Below are 20,919 nucleotides of genomic sequence, written 5' to 3' on the forward strand. Positions count from 1 at the left end.
AGGAGGGAAAACTCTTTGGAAAGAAGTAGGTTGGGATAACTTTTTGGACTAGGAGAGACCACAGTGGAGCCATTTGGATGGATTGGAGGAAAATCTAAATGGGTATATAAATCATAATCAGAGAAAGGACTAAGTTTGTTAGTAGATACTTCAGAGACCTTTTTGGCTGGAGGTAAAGTGGTTCACAGAATTTTCAAGCGTTGATTTGACTAGATGTAGAGTAGAATTGAAAGTAAGGAAGAACAGTGAAGAAGTAAGTATGTGATAGACTAATTGAAGAGTTTTGACAGTAAAAAAAAAGAGAGGGAAAGAAGACAAATAGCTAGAAGTGAAAGGCACTTTTAAAGGTTTTTTTCAACATATTAGAAATATGTATATTCAAAGACTAAAAGGAATAAAATAAGTAAGATTTTTTTTTTTTTAATTTATTATTTTTGTGGCCACACAACAGCATGTGGGATCTTAGTTCCTTGACCAAGGATCAAACCCAAACCTCCAGCAATGGAAGTGCAGGATCTTAACCATGGATCCCCAGGGAAGTTCCTAAGTAAGATTTTTTTGATAGAGAAGATTAGATATTTGATAGAAGTCTTCTTTTTTCAGTTGCTTTTTAAAAAAGAAAATAGGAATACTTTATTTTTTACCAGAATAAAAGGTTAAAAGGATCACTACCCTTAATCTCTAACCATTGTTTCTCTTCTGTGTTCTATTCATGAAAAACCTTAGAGTTAATGTTAATCTCAACTGAAGCCCTTACCCGTTTCCTTGAAACTAAATTCTTAATATTTTCTTCCTTGTGACAAGACAGTGTACCTTGTGAGTCCAGCTATTATATATAGTTTCTTTTCTGAGAAAGGAAATTATTAAAGGGGAAAGAGTACTTGCTCTTCAGAAAGTTGAAATTAGCACTTCCCTGTTGTTCCTGTTTTCTTACAGCATGAAGAAGACTTTGAAGTACGGAAAGAACTAATTGGACAGGTGATGAACCAGCTTGGACAGCAGCTTGTAAGCCAGCTGCTTCACACGTGCTGCTTCTGCCTCCCCCCATATACCCTACCCGATGTGGCCGAAGTGCTCTGGGAGATCATGCAGGTTGACAGACCGGTAAGACTGTTTTCATAAGGAACCCACTTCCAGTCCTGGACAGTTTCTTGAGAGGCTGACTCTAACTTTGAACCTAGTCCTATTGTATGCTCTTGGAACATAATTTAGGCACATTGCTAAGTTTAATTGTTAAATAAAGGAGCCAATAGAAGGATTCTAGAGAATACGTTTGTGTCACTGTAAGAATCTAATACAGTAGTATTTTTGTTTTTCAAAAAAGTACTCTTTGAGCCCTTGCGGCGTGACAAGTTTATTCCAAACATCATTGATAAGAGAAATAAAATTTCTGTACTCTTTTTAATAAATATATTTGGTTTCCAGGTAACAAAAACCTTATTATATACATTTAACTTTACAAAAAATGTTGAATTTGTAAGCCTTTGTTATCTCTTATCTTTCTGATCATGACCTTTCTAACAGGCGTTAAGATGATATGTCTTTATAGTTTTAATTTGCATTCCCATTATGATTGGTGACGCTGAGCATTTTGGTGTATCTGTTGGCTTTTCATGTATCTTCTTTCAAGAAACGTTTGTTGAGGTCCTTTGCCCGTTTTTTAACTGGGTTATTTGGTTTTTTGCTAGACTTCTGTGGGTTGGTTCTTTATGTATTTTAGATACTAACCTCTTACCAGGTATATGGCTCACAGATATATATTTTTTCCCATTCCTTAGGTTTTCTTTTTACTTTGTTGATGGTTTCTGTGCAGAAGCTTTCAAGTTTGATGTAGTTTCCTGTGTTTATTTTGCCACTTGTGCTTTAGGTGTCGTTGCCAAAAAATCATTACCAAGACCTATGTCACAGTACTTTAGGCTTTTGTATTCTTCAAGGAGTTTCATGATTTCAGGTCTGTGTTCAGTCTTTAACCTGTTTTGAGTTACTTTTTGTGAGTGGTGAAAAGTAAGAGTCTAGTTTCTTTGTTTTACATGAAAATATTCAACTATCCCAGCATTGTTTATTGAGAAAGCTATCTTTCCTACTTTGGATATTCTCATCTCCTTTGTCCTATATTAGTTGACAGTATACAATTTAGTTTCGTAGTGTTTTTTTTCGGGGGATACTGTGGTTAACTTATGGGTCATTTTGGATGCCAGAATGTTGTCAATTAAGAGTTTGTTCTTCCTGTTTGCCTCTGCTTGTTTCTGTCTAAGTGGTGTGTTGTCTTCCTTGGAGGCAACACTTCGAGCATTCTGTGGTACTTTAAACATTTATAGTGGAATATTACTTTTGGTCTAGTCTGTGGTGATCATGTGCTTAGTCACTCAGTCTGTGTCCGACTCTTTGCGACCCCATGGACTGTAGTCCACAGGCGCGTGTGTCCATGGGATTTTCCAGGCAAGAATACTGGAGTGGGTTGCCATTTCCTTCTCCAGGGGGTCTTCCTGACCTAAGAGCTCGAACCTATATCTCTTGTGTCTCCTGGATTGGCAGGCAGATTGTTTTCCACTGTGCTACCTAGGAAACCCCATTGTGATCATAAATTAACATAGTGGAAAAACACATAATGTAAAAAATTTAGGTATAAAAAAGTTCTTTTACAGCTAAAAACTGTGACCAAAGCATACATCCTACTTAAAGACATGAAGAAAAATTAGAGCCAAAAAAGAAAACAAAAAGAGCAACAAGACAGAATTTTCTTAACCCAAAGACTAGGCAGTTATCACAAAGGAACTGACTGGATGTGACTTCTACTGAGAGAAATGACCTTAAAGTCCTTAAGATTCTGGATTCATATTTGTATATACACTTTTTTAAATGTTTACTTGTTTTACTTTTTGACCCTGCTCTTTCTAGTACCCGAACTTTTGCTTTGGGTTGCCCTTGATCTCTAAGCTCAAAAGATTTTTGGCAGCAGTCTGATTTTTAAAATATTGCATAAGTTTAATGATAGAAACAATAATAACTTCATCCAGAAGAGACTTTACTTCCAAGGTAGAGGGCTTCATCTGAACTGATGTCTGCTGCCCCCTTGAAGGGAGCCTGGGCATGCCTTTATAGACTGTTCCAACCTTCAGTAGGTTGGAAGGCCAAAAACAGTACTTCTGTTAACTCCTTTATTTACTTCCAAGTGGAGCACTAATGCTACAAAGGAAAACTTGTGGGTTTTTGTTATTACCTGTAGGGTCTCAATTGAGTAAGCCCTGTCTCCTTTTAAAATGCTTATCCTTCTTCTCTGTACAGACTTTTTGTCGGTGGTTAGAGAATTCTTTGAAAGGTTTGCCAAAGGAGACAACAGGGGGAGCCGTTACAGTGACACACAAACAACTTACAGATTTCCACAAACAAGTCACCAGGTGAGTGATCAACAGCAGCTGGCGTATGTGGAAAGAATATCTTTGTTTCTTATATCATCTTAGTTACAAATATACCCAGTAATATTTTTGTGTGTATACCTTTATAAATTAAAATTTTGTGTCTTCTTAACTCTTGAATTGCACAATTTGGTGTTGGAAACCAATCTGTGGGGAAATACCACCATGTGTGCCTGTTTTATTGTTCATATGTATCAAACATATCCTAATAGGTAAGTGGAAGCATTGTGTCTTCCAAGAGAACAACAGTGCCTTGAACAGCTCACTCAGTTCAGTTCAGTTCAGTTCAGTTCAGTCGCTCAGTCGTGTCTGACTCTTTGTGACCCCATGAATCACAGCACGCCAGGCCTCCCTGTCCATCACCAACTCCCAGAGTTCACTCAAACTCACGTCCATCGAGTCAGTGATGCCATCCAGCCATCTCATCCTCTGTCGTCCCCTTCTCCTCCTGCCCCCAATCCCTCCCAGCATCAGAGTCTTTTCCAATGAGTCAACTCTTCACATGAGGTGGCCAAAGTACTGGAGTTTCAGCTTTAGCATCATTCCTTCCAAAGAAATCCCAGGGCTGATCTCCTTCAGAATGGACTGGTTGGATCTCCTTGCAGTCCAAGGGACTCTCAAGAGTCTTTACCAACACCATAGTTCAAAAACATCAATTCTTTGGCACTCAGCCTTCTTCACAGTCCAACTCTCACATACATATATGACCACTGGAAAAACCGTAGCCTTGACTAGACGGACCTTTGTTGGCAAAGTAATGTCTCTGCTTTTCAATATGCTATCTAGGTCCAATATGCTATCTAGTGAACAGCTCACTATCCTTCAGGAAATCTGTATCTTTTAAAGTCCTTCCCAGCCCTTATCCATATTCAGGGGTCAAGAATGCAGGTGTCTGACTAGGTGAACCAGTGGTTGTAAAATATTATGGAGTGATGTAGACTGATTGGGAAATTTTTGCCATGCCTAACTTAGAAGATAGGCAAATTCTAATTGAATGCAGGCCAAACGAAACCTCTCTGGGACACATTAGTCCCATGAGCCACTTGCTTACAACCTAGTTAAAATGTTAAGTATACATGTACGGGTTTGTTGGGTTGGTTTTTTTTTCTTACTGTAAACATAAACATTTTAAATATAGCTACGTAGTCTTCCTAATTACAGTTTTATAGCTGTAAGACATTGATTTCCTTACAGTGCCTCTATTAATTTTCATTTTTTTAGTATTATGAGTAATATTGAATATCTAGCCTTTAACTTCTTTTGACTCTTTTCCTTAAGAAATAATCACTGACTCAAACTTAGGTGACTTTTATGGTTCTTGATAGTATTAACAACAGCAGCTTAAACTGGATTTTGTAACTGTGTGTTAACCTTGCTCTGATATTTCTTTTTCTGTCTAGTCTTTAGAATTTTGACTAAATTTTAGGCAATGGCTTATATTCATACAGTTGTGTAATGATTTTAGGTCCAAAAGTGAGTTATTGCAGTAATGTTTGTAATAGTGGAAAAGAAAAAGGAAAAAAATACATGTGATGATACAGAAAATATATATAAGATATAAAGGGAGAAAAAACTATCATATAACCCAATTTGCACTTAAGATTTTTTTGATTTAAAATTTTGATAAAATACAAACAAAATTTACTGTCTTGACTTTTTTAAAACCATTTTTAAGTGTATTATTCAGTAGTATTACTACATTCACACTGTTGCGGAATTAACCCCAAATGTTTTTTATCTTGCAAAACTGAAAGTATATTTATTAAACAACTCCCCTTTCTCCCCCTTCCTCTAGCCCCTAATAATCATTGGTCTACTGTCTTAAGTTTCAGTTCAGTTCCGTCGCTCAGTCGTGTCTGACTCTTTACTCATAAAATGAAATCATATAGTTTTTGTCCTTTTGCGATTGACTTAGCATAATGTCCTTAAGGTTCATCCAGCATTGTAGCAGGAATCAGAATTTCCTTCCTTTTAAAGGCTGAATAACATTCCCTTGTATGTATATGTTGTATCTTCATCCATTCATCCTTTGATGGACATTTGGTTGATTCTGCCTCTTGGCTATTGTGAATGATTCTGCTATAAACATGAGTGTATAAATATTACTTCAAGACCCCACTTTCAGTTCTTCTGGACGTATACCCAGAAGTGGAATTGCTGAATCATACGGCAATTCTGTGTTTAATTTTTTTTTTTTCGCATAACTGCCATACTGTTTTCCATAGCAGCTATACCATTTTGCATTCCCATCAATGGTGCACAGGTTCTAATTTCTCCATATCTGTTTTTATTTTTGTTGCATGTGCTTTTGGTGTTACATTCAAGAAATCATTACCAAATATAATGTCATGAAGCTTTTCCCCAGTATTTTCTTCTGAGAGTTTTATAGTTTTGGGATTTACACTTAGGTCTTTGATTCATTTTGAGATAATTTCTGTATGTGATGTATGTTAAGGGTCTGACTTCATTCTTTTGCAGTTTTCCCTGCACTGTCCATTTTTCATTGAATGGTCTTGGTACCCTTATTGAAAGTCATTTATATGTAAGGGATTTATTTCTGGACTCTCTATTCTATCCCAGTGGTTGTCTTTATTTCAGTCCCATACTGTTTTGATTATTATAGCTTTGTAATAAGTTTTGAAATTGGGAAATTGAGACCTCCAACTTTGTTTGTTTGTTTGTTTTCAAGAGGTTTTTGGCTATTTGGAGTCCCTTGAGATTTCATATGATTTCTTTTTTGGACTCTAATCCTAGGTTTATTCAACATAATCCTTTTACTCTACACAACAAAGTAGTACAAACACAACATTATCTAAAATACTACAAAGTTACAAAACTCAAAACAGAAAATTTATAGTACTGAGTCAACAATAAAGGCCAAAGAAGCAGTGTACACATTGCTGAGGTAAGCTGCCTCGCCACCATGAATACCAGCACAGCAGGGGGAACTGTGTTCATATGACTTTTAGGATAGGTTTTTCTGTTTCCACAAAAAAATGTCATTGGCATTTTTGACTGGGATTGCATCGTATCTGTTGATCACTTCATTATAGCATTGACTCCTTAACAATATTGGGTTTTCTAATCTGTGAACATAAGATGTCTTTCCATTTATTGGTGTCTTTAATTTCTTTCAGTCACATTTTATAATTTATTTTACTCTTTTTCATGCTGTTGTAAATGAACCAACTTGTACTTTTAAAAGCTGTTCTATTATACACACACACACACACAGGCTACTTTATTACAAATAATCAGTAGTAAATTTATGGAAAGATGTACATAAGATTTTCCTAACCTGTGCTATTTGTTGTTTTTTTTTTTCATGAGCATAGTATATATATACTTTTACAATTAAAACCAGACCTAGGTTTTTAAAAGGAGATAAAACTAAATGTTAATCTTTTTTTGTGAGAATTGATTTCTTGTTACTCTCAAAAATAGTTTACTTTCTCATTCCCCAGAGTCTCCAATAATTTTGTTAATGTTAAAATCCCTAATCTTTGAGTATTACTTTTTGTAGTTTACAAAGTGGCCTAACTTCATGTCCCAGAAATAACTGACTTTGGGCCACAGATCAAGTGACATGCATGACTTAAAAATAGCATGTGACTGCCTTCATGACATATTTTGCCAAAGGAGAAGATCTCCTCTCTAGTAGAGAGTCATATACTAATTTGGATAACCTTAAAAAACTCTCTCTTTTTGTTTTTTTTTTAAACTATGAATCTTCCCAGTAGAAGTAGTATTCTACCTACAAGGTGTCTCAGGGGAAAGAAGTATAACAGTTGTTTCTCTCTGCTTCTATTTTTCTCTGTTTTATCCAGTGCTGTTCTTTAGAAGGACAGGATCGTATTGGCCCTAGATTAGGGCAAATGAGAGAATGGGGAGAACCTTCAAAGGAGGACTGGGCTTAAAGTCAAGGCTGTTGGTTTGAATCTTGCCACTTACTGTTACTTTGCAGGAAATTTTTTATCTGTAAAATAGGGTTAGTGATACCTAGCTTATAGGGTTATGGTGAAATACCAAGTAGAAATTTAAAGATGATCTGGCACATAGTAGGTGATCAGTGAATGTTAGTTCTCTTCTTGGAAAAGAGCCTGCCAGAATGTCATTATGTACTTGCAAAACTAGCTAGAGCATGTCTCCCTCAGCTCTAAGGCAGCCACCCACACATGGAATAAGTCTCTACCAAGTTCACATTTCCTCATCCAGACTAATACGTGATAGATAGAAATACAGCATAAGTCTGAAATAGAAGTCATGGACATTCCGTAATGTAAGGAAAATCTTGAGGCTAGGAAAATGAACCCAAATAATGCATCGCTTTAAACAAAAATATCTGTGATCTTTGTCCTGTAATACAGGAAAATAAGATACATTATCAACCTGGGCTGCTTGATTTCTTACTGCTAAGCAAGTTTTACAGCTCCTCCTTTAGCAGACTGTGACATATGGTGGGAAATGAACAGAAGTAAGAGGTAATATTGAGGTTCTAGAGAAAGGATTTGAAATTGCTCACCTCCTCTTAGTAATTCTCTTTCTCTAGTGCGTGTATTGCCCTTGAACCTTCTGTTCCACACATGACTCAGTCTCCCTTTTGGTTTTAAGGTCCTGTTACTCCTGCTTCAACATGCTGCTTTGTTTGCCATCCTAGCAGGGAGGGTAAACTGGTTCCGTTTCATTTCAGCAAGTCCAAGCCTGTTTCTCATATGTACTGGTAATTAATTCCCTGGCATGTTTAGCTGGCCAACTTGAAGAAAACTGGAGTTTTTCATTCTGAAATATCATTCTTGCTTTCCAGATACTACTAAGCATGTCCAGAAGAATTTTTGCTGTCATTTCCCATTTCTCTTGTCTTGGTACTTACTCTGTGAGTGTCACTTGCATGAGGATCTCAAGGTCAGAAGATAGGAATACAAAGCCCTGACACTAGAATAGGCCGGTATGGGGGTGTCTTCTTTCTGAATGAAGTCAGTAGTTAGAGCTTGATTACTTTCCATATGCACATCAGATGAAAAGAGCTACATTTCTCAGCACACTACTGGGATTATGGGGCTTGAGGAATAGTGACCATGAAATTATTCAAAGGTACAATGAAAGTCTCCTGGGCATGTATCTGGAGAAAACTATAATTTGAAAAGATACATGCACCCCAGTGTTCATAGCAACACTATTTACAGTAGCCAGGTCACGGAAGCAACCTCTAAATGTCTGTCAGCGGATGAGTGGATGAAGATGTGGTGTATATACACAATGAAGTTCTACTCAGCCATTAAAAGGAATGAAATAAATGCCTTTTGCAGCAACATGGAAGGAGCTAGAGATTATCATACTGAGTAAAGAAAGTCAGAAAGAGAAAGACAAATAACATTATGTGGAATCTAAAATATGACACAAATGAACATATTTAAACAACAACAGACAGATATAGAAAACAAACTTATATTTACCAAAGGGGAAAGGGTTGAGGGAGGGATAAATTATACATTTTCAATCAACTCTACTTTGATTATTTAAAAATAAATAAATAAAGGATAAGGATTAGGATGGTGGGACTAGAAGTCAGAAAATTCTACAAAAATAATGGCAATTTTGAATTAATGACTATAAATAAATAAGTGTAAATTAAAACAATCCCAAAATATTAAATGCCAGGAGGACTGAGGCATAAAACAGAAAATAGTTCTAGTTTTTAAGGAAGTTTTTATTTTATTTATTTATTTTAAATCCATTTCTTTGGACTTAATCACCAAGGACACTTAAGTTAAACATTGACTAAAACTCCTGACAGCAGAGCAGTTCTGACAGGATTCGGGGCAGAAGCTGAGCTGATTCGAGAGACTGACTATACCTCATTTCACCCTGTCTCAGCACAGTTCTCCTGTACTTGTATTTGGGTTTCAGTACTTTTTCTTGTGTCATGAAAGAGGCTAAGAATGGAGTTGTCATTTCTTTTCCATAGTTAACCAGGATCTCTGGCTGAAGAAGGGTAGAATTGAAGAACATGTAAGGCTTTAGGATCACAAAAGATTTTGAGTCTCTAACATTATCCTGAGTTTCTCTCTTTCCTGTTGTTTTAGTCCCTTATAATAACAGTAGCACACCACACAGTGACTTTTCTAGAGTTACATATCTTCCTCCTTCATGACTTTCAGAAGCATGCGTGATAGGGGTTCACTCACCAAGGCTGCCTACTTAGAGTCAGTGTTAATTTGGAAATAGAGAAATGTTATGCTTTTATTGAAACATGTTAAATTCACAGGGCAAATGGCAGAATTTCCATAAAACTAGAAGATCTTCTTTAATTTCCTTACATTTTTAGGATGGAGGGAGACTAGAGGAAAGTTTCTGTTTAATCAAGTCCTGAAATCTAAATCAAAGTTCTTAGTGATGTTTCAGACCCTATAATAAATAGCTGGGGAATCCAGATATAGGCACTTAAGGTGATGGCTCTCATTACCTTCTTTTATGCTGGATCATGGTTAGTGATTCCCGCTCTGACATTTAACCATTACAGGAAGGAGAGAGCTTTCTTCTGACATTGACTCCTAGGCTATAGGCTGTGGTCCCTGATTTTTTCAGCGCCAAAGAGAGTGCCACATAGTGTGAGCATATTATTAATTGAATGTGCTTTGTTTTCCACAATTTTAGCTGAGCCTCGTGTTCAGTTACCATATTATGAAGACTGGCAGAAAAGAATGCAGCTGGCATCAACAGGTTTTTTTGGTGACAGTCTTTAGACAAAGGAAGCCTTTTGAAAAAACAGGGTCAAATGAATATTGGGCTATTCATACCACCTAGGCATCTCTGTGCTTGCCTGAAGACCAAGACCAGCTTCCTCCTCCTCCCTTTGTTCATACCTTAACCCTTTCCTCTCTCCTCTCCCTTCTCCTCCCACAGCATGAAATCTTGAGCAGCCTGTTCAACTAGACTGATTGAGAGTTACTTGCTGAATTGGGCTTTAAAACAAAATCTGCTTTTGGAAAAGAATGAGGAAACCAGGGTACCTAAGTTAGCTCAGTTCATAGAGTTAAAATGATCCACCTTAGGTGAATATGCTTGCTTTTTTACTTTGAGGGTTCTGACTTTTCTTAGATTTATCAAGGACTTTAACCAAGTATTGTTATTGTTATTTGGCCGCACAGCATATGGGATCTTAGTTCCCTGATCAGGGATCAAAACTTTGCACCCCTACAGTGGAAGTGCAAAGTCTTCCACTGTTCTACCAGGGAAGTCCCACAAACAAGTTTTATTGTTACAGCAGCCTATATTTGTCAAATGCTCTTTTGTTCCTATTCTGTTATCCTAAGCACTTTACATACAGGAATTGATTTAATCCTCAGAACATCGTGGGGTAGATAATGGATGAGGAAACTGAGGCAGATTGATAACTTGCTCAAAGACACAATGAAACCAAGATTTAGACCTAAGCAATTTTTTCTCCAAAGCCCACTCTTTAAGGGCCACATAGCTTATAATTATTCCCATATACAGTAGTTAATATTTACCCCTGAGTTACAGAAAGATCAAAAGTTGGGTCAGGAGCAGAGCTGGGACAGTTCTCAGGGTCCCTCAAAGTTGTGGTTGCTTTTCAGTGTATATACTTTTCTTATCAGGCAGGGACCAACCTACCTTTCTTTTCTTTTCTAGTGCTGAGGAATGTAAACAAGTTTGCTGGGCCTTGCGAGACTTCACCAGGTTGTTTCGATAGCTCACACTCCTGTTCTGTGCCTGTCACCCAGGTGAGTGGTGGCTGTCAGGAGTACTTGAGGGTGGGCACAGGTTTTAATGCCCATCATGGGACTAGTACTATAGCTGGAGTTGTGGATGCCATTCACCCCCATAAGAAAGTTACTGTTGCAGAATATCTTTTTTAAAAAATTCCTCCCTTCCTCTTCTTACAGATATTTCCAGAATGGTAAGTATGTGTGGTGACAGATGAGAGTACTTTTCAACCTGGCTGTTTTGGTGAAAACAGTGCTGGCCTTAAAGCCATGATACATGGCACTGCCCTCCTAAAACTGATCTTTCAGATTTGAGGAGCAAAGAGGCTTGTTCTTACCAATTTTTGTAATTTTAACACTGAAATGCCAGGTTTTTGACCGAGGCAGGAGGTATAGGAAAGGAGCTGGCCTATTTGTCTAGCCCCTGATCATCATCAGTTTTCTCCATGGACTTTCTGATTCCAAAGTAAAGCAGAGAAGCTTAGCTGAGGGAGGGAAGGACCGAGTGGTGGGATCTGGGTGCCTGTTTCTTGACTGAGAGAAGAAAGGCAGCTCTCCTGTAAGCCCACTCTGTGATGTCTTAAGCCAAATTTATCCTTCTTGGAGGTAATTCTTGATAAAAGTGCAGCCCTCTCATTGGTGGTTTTGGGATTAAATGCTTTATGGGTGAAGATGCTGTTCAGTGGTGCCTTCCATACCAGAAATTGTTCTAAACTTTGATTTTTTAATTAGTAATATCATTTGGAATTCTCAAGTTTTGCAGTGTCTGAATAGCTAATATTGATGCACATAGGGTTATTTGTGCATAGCTGTGGGTATTCATAGCTAACATTTATGGAGCCCTGATTGCATGTCTGGTACTATCCTCAGTACTTTGTATCATGTACAAAGCATATTATATACTAACTGTAAGATAGTCCTCACACAGTCCTCTGGATTAGTTACTATTATTATTTCCATTTTACAAATGAGGAAATTTGTAAATGAAGTTTGAAGATGTTAAGTAATTTGCTTGATGCCACAGTCAGTAATTGATAGACCCACAGTTCACTTTTCTGGTGTCAGAATCTTCACCTTTACCCACTCTACTTAAAGCTTTTACATAGTACCCTTTACATAAAGTCTAGATCAATGGTTTTTAAACCTTTTTTTAGTAGGCAAAGCCTTCTTTCAAAATAAAATCTTGCATGAAACCCCAGTATTTATTTAAGCAGACTTAAATGGAGGTTTCCGGGTTTGGTTTTGGAGTGGGCAGCCTGGATCTGCTGGCTACTCCTTACTCCTACATATTACCCCTGAGCACGCTCAGAATTGGAAAACGGCAGACAGTATTTCATTAAACCAGTAGCTCCTTTAAAATCACAAGGTAAAAAATCCAACTACTACTTTTCCTTTGTTTTTAAACTGAAGTTCTTACATCAGAGGCCAGAGTGAGGTACTGGAGCAGGTATAGAAATTTCTGCCTTGTGGTTGACTTTATGACGTGCTTGCCATCTCCCGGACCACAGTTAATTGACTGTCTTCTTTCTTTTGTCAGGAATGTCTTTTTTAATTAGAAGACAGGAAGAAAACAAAAACCAGACTGTGTCCCACAATCAGAAACCTCCATTGTGGCAGAGGGGCCTTCACCCGCCACCAGGGCATCCCGCCAGACAGGGAGAGACTGCAGCCTTCCAAGGCCACCCTGCCGAGTTCCTGTTTGGGGATGTGAGGAAGAATCAGCTGTTTAGAGAAATGGCTGTGGCCTGTCCAGCGTGGTGGGAGGGGAGCTGGTTTCCTGGTGAACTTGTTTCTAAAAGGAAAAATAATTTTAAGGAAATAAAAAAGAAAAAAAAAAGGAAAACTAAACTGAAACTACAATTGAAACATTCTCCTGGTAGCAAATGACACGCACACTTACATACATGCACCCACACACACACATGCTAGCACGCATGTGTGCACACAGAGAAATACAAGTACAGAACTGTCTGTGAAACAAAGGCATTTACTTAGGGAAGATGGGAATTCAAATGAATTAAACAGCTGCAATTGGAAGGAAAGGGGCAGGATCATCTCTTAAGGTTTTCTTTTGTCCTTTCCTTCTCTCCTCCCCTCTCTTCTTTTCCTTTCCCCTTCCTCTTTTAATGAAAGTGAGTCAAAATTTCTCCTCGTGTCCCAACTCGTGTCTGGTCCCAACTGTTTATTCTCACCTTTAGAGTTGTTCACATAAGGAGAAGTAAGCAAGGCGCCTGTTCTGCTTTTTATCATGGTCACATCAATGATATTAGGACCTGCCAGGGCCAAAATTCATGTATACCCCAATTCTGACCCTACTCAATCTCTTTAAGTCCACTTCCAATCTACCTTGGATTGTCATCTTTGGAGAGAAGAGCCAAAATTAGGGTGAGTGGGATACAAATACTTTTTTCTTTTAGTTTTTTTTTCCTTTTTTGTTAATTTTTTACCCATAGACTTGAGAGAGGAAAACAGAAGGTGGGAGAATGGAAAAAAGTGTTTACAGGGCTAACTATATTACTAAAAAATGTGGAAATCATTTGACTTAATGGGGGGTGAGGCAGGAGAGGAAAGCTGAAGCAAGCCCTGATGCTTTCAAGGAACTGTAGCCCTGCACAGGCACTGGACACAAGAACACGTTCTGTCTGGTGGTGTCGCCATCTCAAGAACAAGTCAACAGCAACAAAAGAAAGAGAAAGAAAAACAATAAATTTTTAAAATTTAATCAGTGTTTGTTTTTCCTTCCTTTCACTGCCTCATAAATCTGAGATGTACAGCTGGTGACTGCCTGAGTGAAGAGTCTTAGTTGTTCTCTAATAGATGTCTGGGTACGGAGGTTGAAAGCCAGGCCCCGCCCACTGCCCAGACTGTTCATATTTCAGGGTAGTGGCTCGCTCTGCGTCTTTCATTCTTCCAGCTTACCCTAAAACTCCTGCTACATTCTGTCCTCCTGTATGGCCTCAGTGGGTAGGAGAATGGGTCATTTGGCATGTTAAACAAAATGTAGTGTGTTCTTTTTGCAGTGGCCATCCAAGTAGATTGTTTCCTAACTACTGAATAGTCAGTCTTAAAAAAAAAGAGCCCTGTAATGAAGAGTCATTGACATAAAATAAGCTGCATGTGTTTAAGGTGTACAGTTGGTAAGCTTTGACATAGGGTACACGCATGAAACCATAAAGACAATGAACATAAGTTCTTTTCCCAAAAGTTTCTTCATGCCTCTTCCCATCCTCTGCCACACTCAAGTACCCACTGCTCTCCTGTCATTGTGAGTTAGTTTGCATTTTCCTGAGCTTTATGTAAATGAGATCATACAGTATGTTATAGTAATTGGGCTTAGAGCTAATAACCTTGACCACAAAGTTGCATCTAGCATTTGGAGTCCTTGAAACAAACCTCTCTGTATAATATCAGCTCTGAGTTTTATTCTCTAAAGAGGCAGTGTTATTAATGGAGAAAAAAACGAGTATGGAACAATATTTGGAATAAGATGATCAAATTCTGGGGATCAGCACCTTACCTTAGCCATCCTGCTCATTTTCTGGCTAAACAAAAGTTTGAAGCCTAATTCAGCCTTAGATCCTTACAATGACCCATTGACTTTGGTCTGTTTAAGGAATTTGGCTTTTATCACAGAAAGTCGTATCTGGGACTAAAAGATGTAGAAGACTTAATACGACTCCCCAGCCACCACAAAATAGCCTTTGAAATATATATCTTAGTATATATCAAGAACATCTCCACAGCTACAATATTGAAAACCAAAACTGTTACTAATGGTTCTCACTGTACTTTTCAGTGTCAGATTGTTTAGACTACTTAATACAAATAGTCTTGCTAACAACTTTTGTCATAGCAAGGATACCCACCTATATTTCAGTTTAAAAGGATCAGTTTACCGTCTGGGATCAGGTATCCTAATATAATACTGTCTTCCTGCTTGACATTGTCTAGTGGGAGTAGAATGAGTCTTACACCTGAATTAACCTGTCATAAAATTCCCACGGAGCTGTTCCCTTGTTTCCATGACTGACTTAGCCAAGAGATTTTAGTCATGATTGTGTGAAACACAAATCACCCATTCGGCCTATTCCCAGCAAGATTTTACTAAGAAGTAACTTGTAATTTTATGTACCTGTTCTATAAAGATCAATAACTTGAGAGTGTATTGTAAATAAGATAGGATCTTTTGGATGGCATCCACACCTCATGAAAAGTACGTGTCCACATTGTGTAGCCCTGGTACTAAGTCGCTTTACAAGGATGAAAGCCAAAAATCCAGAGAAGTTAAATATCCAAGATTTTGCAACAAGGTATGCCCAATTGTGGTGAGATGTATTACCAGCAAGTGAGAGGGTTGCCTTGTGAGAACACTCCTCTGACAAAAATGGGGGAAAGCTATCAATATTCTCTCCTACTGGACAAAGACTGAAAAGTTCTTCAGGTTAGTGAAAAGCTGAATAAGAGGAAGGAGTCTTGAATTAAAAGGGAGTATTATGTCGGATACAAGGATGAACTTGGGGAGAAGAAGCCTTGAAGAACTGAGGGAAACTACCTCATGCTAAAGAGATGTATTCATCCCCGGGATCATGAGCATCAGTATTCTGGATTCCAACCTGCACGCTAGCAGAGGCCACCAGGGCAAAGGCCACTACCAAGTGGATCTGGAGCCTAGTGGAGCAGTGAATGGCAACGCTCCTGGCTTTAACTCTGGAACTTAATGATACTCAATATCTGCTACTGTGGGGCCGGCAGAGCGGGGAGGGGGCGGGAGTGTAGCGGCTAGTGTTCCATCCACCACTGGCTACTACAGCACAGTTACCCTACAGGAAATGATGGCCAGGTGTGCTGGGGTTTTTGCTTTTTGCTTTCATTTTTGTTTTATATAAGAAATCAAAATGTAAGTAGAAGCCAAAGGAGGATCCTCAGCAGCCACTGCACTGCCTGCAGTATTGGAGAAGTCAGTCCAGGGATGGTTGCCTACTTCATTATTTCATCTACTCTGGTGAGAATGGCAGTTCATCTCTGTGTCTTCCTTGCAAAAAACCATGAGAGACATCAGGTAAATCCAGACTGAGAGACATTCTAAAATGTACCCTCCAAGCCATCCAAGTCATCCAAAACCAGGGAAGTCTGAGAACCAGTTAAATCAGTGATAGCTAGGGAGACACGATCACTAAATGTAAAGTGATCCTTTGGATAGGGTGCTAGAACAGAAGAAGTATGAGATTAAAAACTAATGAAATCTGAATAAAGAGTGGAATTTAGTTAATAACGATGTGTTCACTTTGTTCATTAGTTGTGACAAATGCTCCATAGTAATGTAAGGTACAGTGTGAGATGTCAACAGTTGGGGGAACTGAGTGTGGGTCATATAGGCACTCTATTAGCTACTTTCCTGTAAATCTAAAACTATTCTAAGATTATTATTTTCTTTTAATCACTAAAATCTGCACAGGCCACTTAACCATATGAAGATGCTCATCCTTGTTCATAATGAGAAATGGTAGAGATACTATTTCTCACCTATCAGATTGGCAAAATCCAAAAAATTGGCATTATAATCTGTTGAGATTGTGGGGAAACAGCTACACTCAGAGATTTACCTGGATTTTGCAAATATTTAAAATTCGACACATTTTTATCCTTTGACCCAGAAATCCCATTTCTGTGGATTCATCCTAAAGATATACTGGCAAAAGTAATAAAAAGACATAAATAGGCACAAGCTTATCCACTGTAGTGTTGGGAATTTAGATGAGAAGGACTGTGAATTGATAATTATTGAAGCTACTACATGGGAATTTTATACCATTCTCCCTACTTTCACAGATGTTAAAGATATTCCATAATAAAAAGATAACAGCAAAATTGTTCAGGTCAGAAAATTACATCTGTAAGCCAGATTCAAACAGTGAGCTCCCAATTTGTATGCATTGTCCTAATATATTTAATAGCATATGAACATACATGAGGCTAACAGATAGTAATGGTCCTTAGGTGAGATCCAGCCCCTTTTCACCATTTCTTATGGGAAAATTGATTTGGACAGAATCTTAGACTCTGCACACATTTAAAAGTCCACGCCCTTGCTTCAGCCGGCTTCCTCCTGGAAAGCACAGCCAGCCAGCCGAGTGCTTGTGAAGGCCTCACTGACTCATCAGCCTGGAAGGCAGGTCCTCCCTGTGTCAACAGCCCTAGAGCAGGAGGGCAGGTGCTGGGGTAAAGAAAGCTAACTGGCAGGAGAAATACGGCCCAGTAGAACAGCATGGGAGCAACTGGTGCTGAAAAATAATGACTGAGTCTGTTTTTAATATTTATTAATCCAAAAATACATAAATGTCCCCTTTCTATCCCAGGTTCTTAGTTTCTCAAGGGAGGTAGCTGCCAGACTTAGTATCTGGTGTAATACTTAATCTGTCTCTGGATGTTGTGAGGAAATGAGGCTCAAACTGTGTGTGTGTGTGTGTGCACGCGCGCACGCGCGCTCAGTCGTTCAGTCATGTCTGACTGTGAACCCAAGGATTGTAGCCCAGCAGGCTCCTCTGTCCATGGGATTTTCCAGGCAAGAATACTGGAGTAGGCTGCCATTTCCTCCCCCAGGGTATCAACGCTAAAGCTAGGGAACTCCGAAGTCAGGCCCATGCCCTGCAGAGGACCTGCCAGGGAGGTCTGACCCCCAGCACTTGGCTCTTCTTGCCCAAAGAAATGAGGCACCCACAAGAAGGGACTGCTCTGGGGCAACTCCCTCTGTACAACTAGGCCCCCTGAGTTGGCAGAGTTCCTTCCCTCCACAATGGTGCTGATGGCCGAGTTCCCCCAGAGCCAGTCCAGGAGAGACATATGCAGGAAGACAGAGTCCTCAAAGCAAAACTGGCTTCCAGCTTCCCTCAGCTTCTGAGGAGAACCTGGAACTCAGGCCTCTTTTACCTCTTCTTCATGACCCAGATCCATTTCTGGAGACCCCAAGATAGGACCATGCTGCTCATCAGGTGCCCCCAGGAACTTTTGCCCTCCACATCTCTGCACAGCCACCCAGGAAACCTGGGCCAGTCACTACCTGCAGCCTCCTTACTGCATGCCAACTGGGTGCATGGGCCAGGGTCCCTGTGCAGCACTGAGGCCTGGCATGGCAGGGGTTTGGGCTACAGGCTGCAGATGCTGCTGGGACAGCCAGATGTGATGGAGCTCCTTGAACTGTTCCACCATGCGGTCTTTGAGGTCTGGGTTTGAGATCTGTAGCCGGATGCTATCAGCTGACCAAGAAAGCTCCCCCGAGAACATCTCCAGCAACATCCGGGCTGCTACGGGTACCACCTAAGCGGGTGAAGAGGAGACAGGATGGGGTGAACTGTCTGGATCGGCAGGGCTGTCCGATTGAGTTATGCATGAGGGGATCCACCAGAGGGCAGGTGGTAGTTTACATCCGCCAGAAGAAGGGGCACCAATTTCTACTTCGTAGAAAGGCAGCTTATGTGTGAGCAGTGCCAGTCATCAATTAACTCTGACCACTGAATTCACCCTACCCAGACAGCCCTGCCCCTCCTGGGGCAAGGGCCCAGGATTTCCCAATATTCAAAGCAGAGTTCAGGAGGTTGATGATGGGAGTATACCTGTACAGTGATGAGCTTCTTCTCCCGGGGTTTGCAGTCAGGCCACTCCTCCCCAAAGCAGAAGAAGATCTCGAATGGAGGTGGGGTGTTGGTCTGGCCCTTCTGGAATAGGATGAGCTCTGCATTGACAGTAAGACCCTAAGTCAGAGGCGGACACCAGGCCCCTGGATGAAAAGAGACCCAGAGGAACATGAGGCGGGGCCCTCACCATTGAGGAAGTCCTCCAGGCTGAAGAGCTTGGTCTTGACCTCCCGCTGGATGGGGTTGGGGTGTGAGCCCTGGGCTGAGGCGCAGGGCCCGCTCCAGAACACCTTGCACTGGCACAGGCGGATGGCATACAGATCCTGGCCTTGTAGCTGAAGGATGAGCCCACGGTCCAGGACGTCCAGCAGCTGGTTGGTATAAAAGCGTTGCTTCTCGCTGGGGATGTCCTCGGGGCTGGGGAAGCGCACTTGCTCCAGGCTCACCGGGCCAAAGAGCTCCACCTGCTCCTGGGTGGCTTCCAGTTGGCTGTAGAAGAGCCGGCAGCCTTGAGGGTTGCTGATGGTGAGAGCCCGGGGTGGCCGTCCCCGGTACTGGAACTTGATCTCCAGGTCGGTCACTGCAGGACAGAGAGGCAAGCCCACCGCCCCCCATGAGCCCCATGCCTCCCCATTCTGCTGCCCACTGATCTCTCCCTCTCTCCCCTGCGGCCAGGCCATCATCAGTCCTCCCCACTTCCCTCCCAGCCAAGCAGGGACTGGTATGGGCATTTTTGTTCTTCTCTTCATCATCCTCCACCCTCCTAGCTGCTCCTCCGTGCCCGCCCTCCCCCCCCCCACCTCCCGTGGGTTCTTACGAGGCAGCATGTGGGGGCTGATCAACAGGTCGGGCAGGAGTTGTTCGCCTGTGGGGGCCAGGCTGGTAGACAGGGACCCAGGCTGCGGTTGCGAGCTCGGCAGAACCTCAGAAAACACCTCCCCAAAGTCAGCGGCATTGCCAGGAGCAGGGACCAGCAGGTTGGGGCCTGGAGCAGGGGGGGCCAACACCACAGGTGGCTGGAGAGTGGGTGGCCACTTGACATCCTCTTTGGGTAAAGAATAGGGTGCCATGGCAGGGCCGGGCTGCACTGCTTCTATAGAAGGTGGGAGTGGACAAAATTTTAATGTCACTTCTAGGAACTGCCTCCAGGCTCACCTACTCCCAGCCCTGGGCCAGCCCCCAGCCTCCCTTCAGCCCCCTCCCAGGTACCTGTGGTCCCCGCAGCTCCTCCTTATACTAGACCCCCAACCACACCACCTCCCAGCCCCACCTGTGATGCTCAGGCCTGGTAACATCTTCTGGAGCTGAAGAGAAGACACAGGCAAAGGAGGAGCGAGGAGGCCAGAGAGAGAAGGAAGACAGGTTATTAAACTGATCCAATGCTGAAGAATGAGACCCACAAGGCAACTCCCTGGTCTTCAGCTTAGGCGAGGCCAGACACTCAGGCCCAACTCTGCCATCCCAGGCATGTCAGTAGGCTCTTGGTACCCCAGTTTCTGCCTCTGCAGGTGGGAATACCTGCTAAGCCCCAACTACTGAGGCTGAGACCATGCGCGAGCATGTTTTCTACCAACAGAGTCCCAGGGAGGTTCAAGGTGGTGACTTTGTTCTTGTCCCCAGAATCCCAAGAGAAGAAACCCAGAGAAGGGCTGCAGAAACAGCAGCAGGCTCCAGAGGAATGGAACTGCCCAGTCCTGCAGTGGAGTGGGACAAGCAGCCAGGCCTAGCAAGGCCCAGGGCGGCGGCACAGGCTGCCAAGTGCGCCCCTAAGCTCACCTCTTCCTCTTCTTCTTCCTCAGCGTTATCCTCACTGGGCTGTGACTCTGCAGAGGAAGACAGAAATGAAAGACCGGAAGGGAGTCAGGAGGGGAGAGGGAGGCTTCAGAGCTCCAGGTGGCTTCTCTCCTGCCCAGAGCTGCCCAAACACAGAGGGAAAGGCCACACAGCCACCAGCAATCACTGGGGACACCGCCCTTGACCCCACGGCGCTCCCCTCCCTGGGTCACCCGACCTACATTCACTGGGTCACCTGACCTACATTCACGGAGCCAAGAACCAGGATCGGGTGAGGAAATCAAACCCGGTGGGGAGGGGCCTGGTCCATGCCAAGCCGCTCCTAGCCTCACCAGTGATCCATTCCTGGGA

General features: G+C 41.5%; 2 protein-coding genes across 3 annotated transcripts in view; one reads left to right on the forward strand and one right to left on the reverse strand.

Moving 5' to 3' along the window:
* The window catches only part of TNPO3 (transportin 3), an 81,872-nt gene extending 65,457 nt beyond the window's left edge, over nucleotides 1-16,415 (forward strand). For both annotated transcript variants that reach the window (XM_010831697.1, XM_010831698.1), the window contains 4 exons: nucleotides 937-1,104; nucleotides 3,286-3,398; nucleotides 11,070-11,161; nucleotides 12,681-16,415. In XM_010831697.1, the coding sequence (XP_010829999.1) occupies nucleotides 937-1,104; nucleotides 3,286-3,398; nucleotides 11,070-11,130 (342 nt within the window). In that variant the 3' untranslated portion in view covers nucleotides 11,131-11,161; nucleotides 12,681-16,415. The remainder of the gene's footprint in view (nucleotides 1-936; nucleotides 1,105-3,285; nucleotides 3,399-11,069; nucleotides 11,162-12,680) is intronic.
* Nucleotides 16,416-17,074: 659 nt separating this feature from the next.
* The window catches only part of IRF5 (interferon regulatory factor 5), a 12,449-nt gene continuing 8,604 nt past the window's right edge, over nucleotides 17,075-20,919 (reverse strand). Inside the window, exons 6-11 of the mRNA XM_010831699.1 lie at nucleotides 20,551-20,597; nucleotides 20,045-20,078; nucleotides 19,592-19,867; nucleotides 18,962-19,354; nucleotides 18,754-18,872; nucleotides 17,075-18,457 (exon numbers count right to left, since the gene is read on the reverse strand). Of these exons, the coding sequence (XP_010830001.1) occupies nucleotides 18,212-18,457; nucleotides 18,754-18,872; nucleotides 18,962-19,354; nucleotides 19,592-19,867; nucleotides 20,045-20,078; nucleotides 20,551-20,597 (1,115 nt within the window). The 3' untranslated portion in view covers nucleotides 17,075-18,211. The remainder of the gene's footprint in view (nucleotides 18,458-18,753; nucleotides 18,873-18,961; nucleotides 19,355-19,591; nucleotides 19,868-20,044; nucleotides 20,079-20,550; nucleotides 20,598-20,919) is intronic.

Source organism: Bison bison, unplaced genomic scaffold (assembly GCF_000754665.1).
Source record: "Bison bison bison isolate TAMUID 2011002044 unplaced genomic scaffold, Bison_UMD1.0 scf7180017864530, whole genome shotgun sequence".
NCBI classification, from domain to species: Eukaryota; Metazoa; Chordata; class Mammalia; order Artiodactyla; family Bovidae; genus Bison; species Bison bison.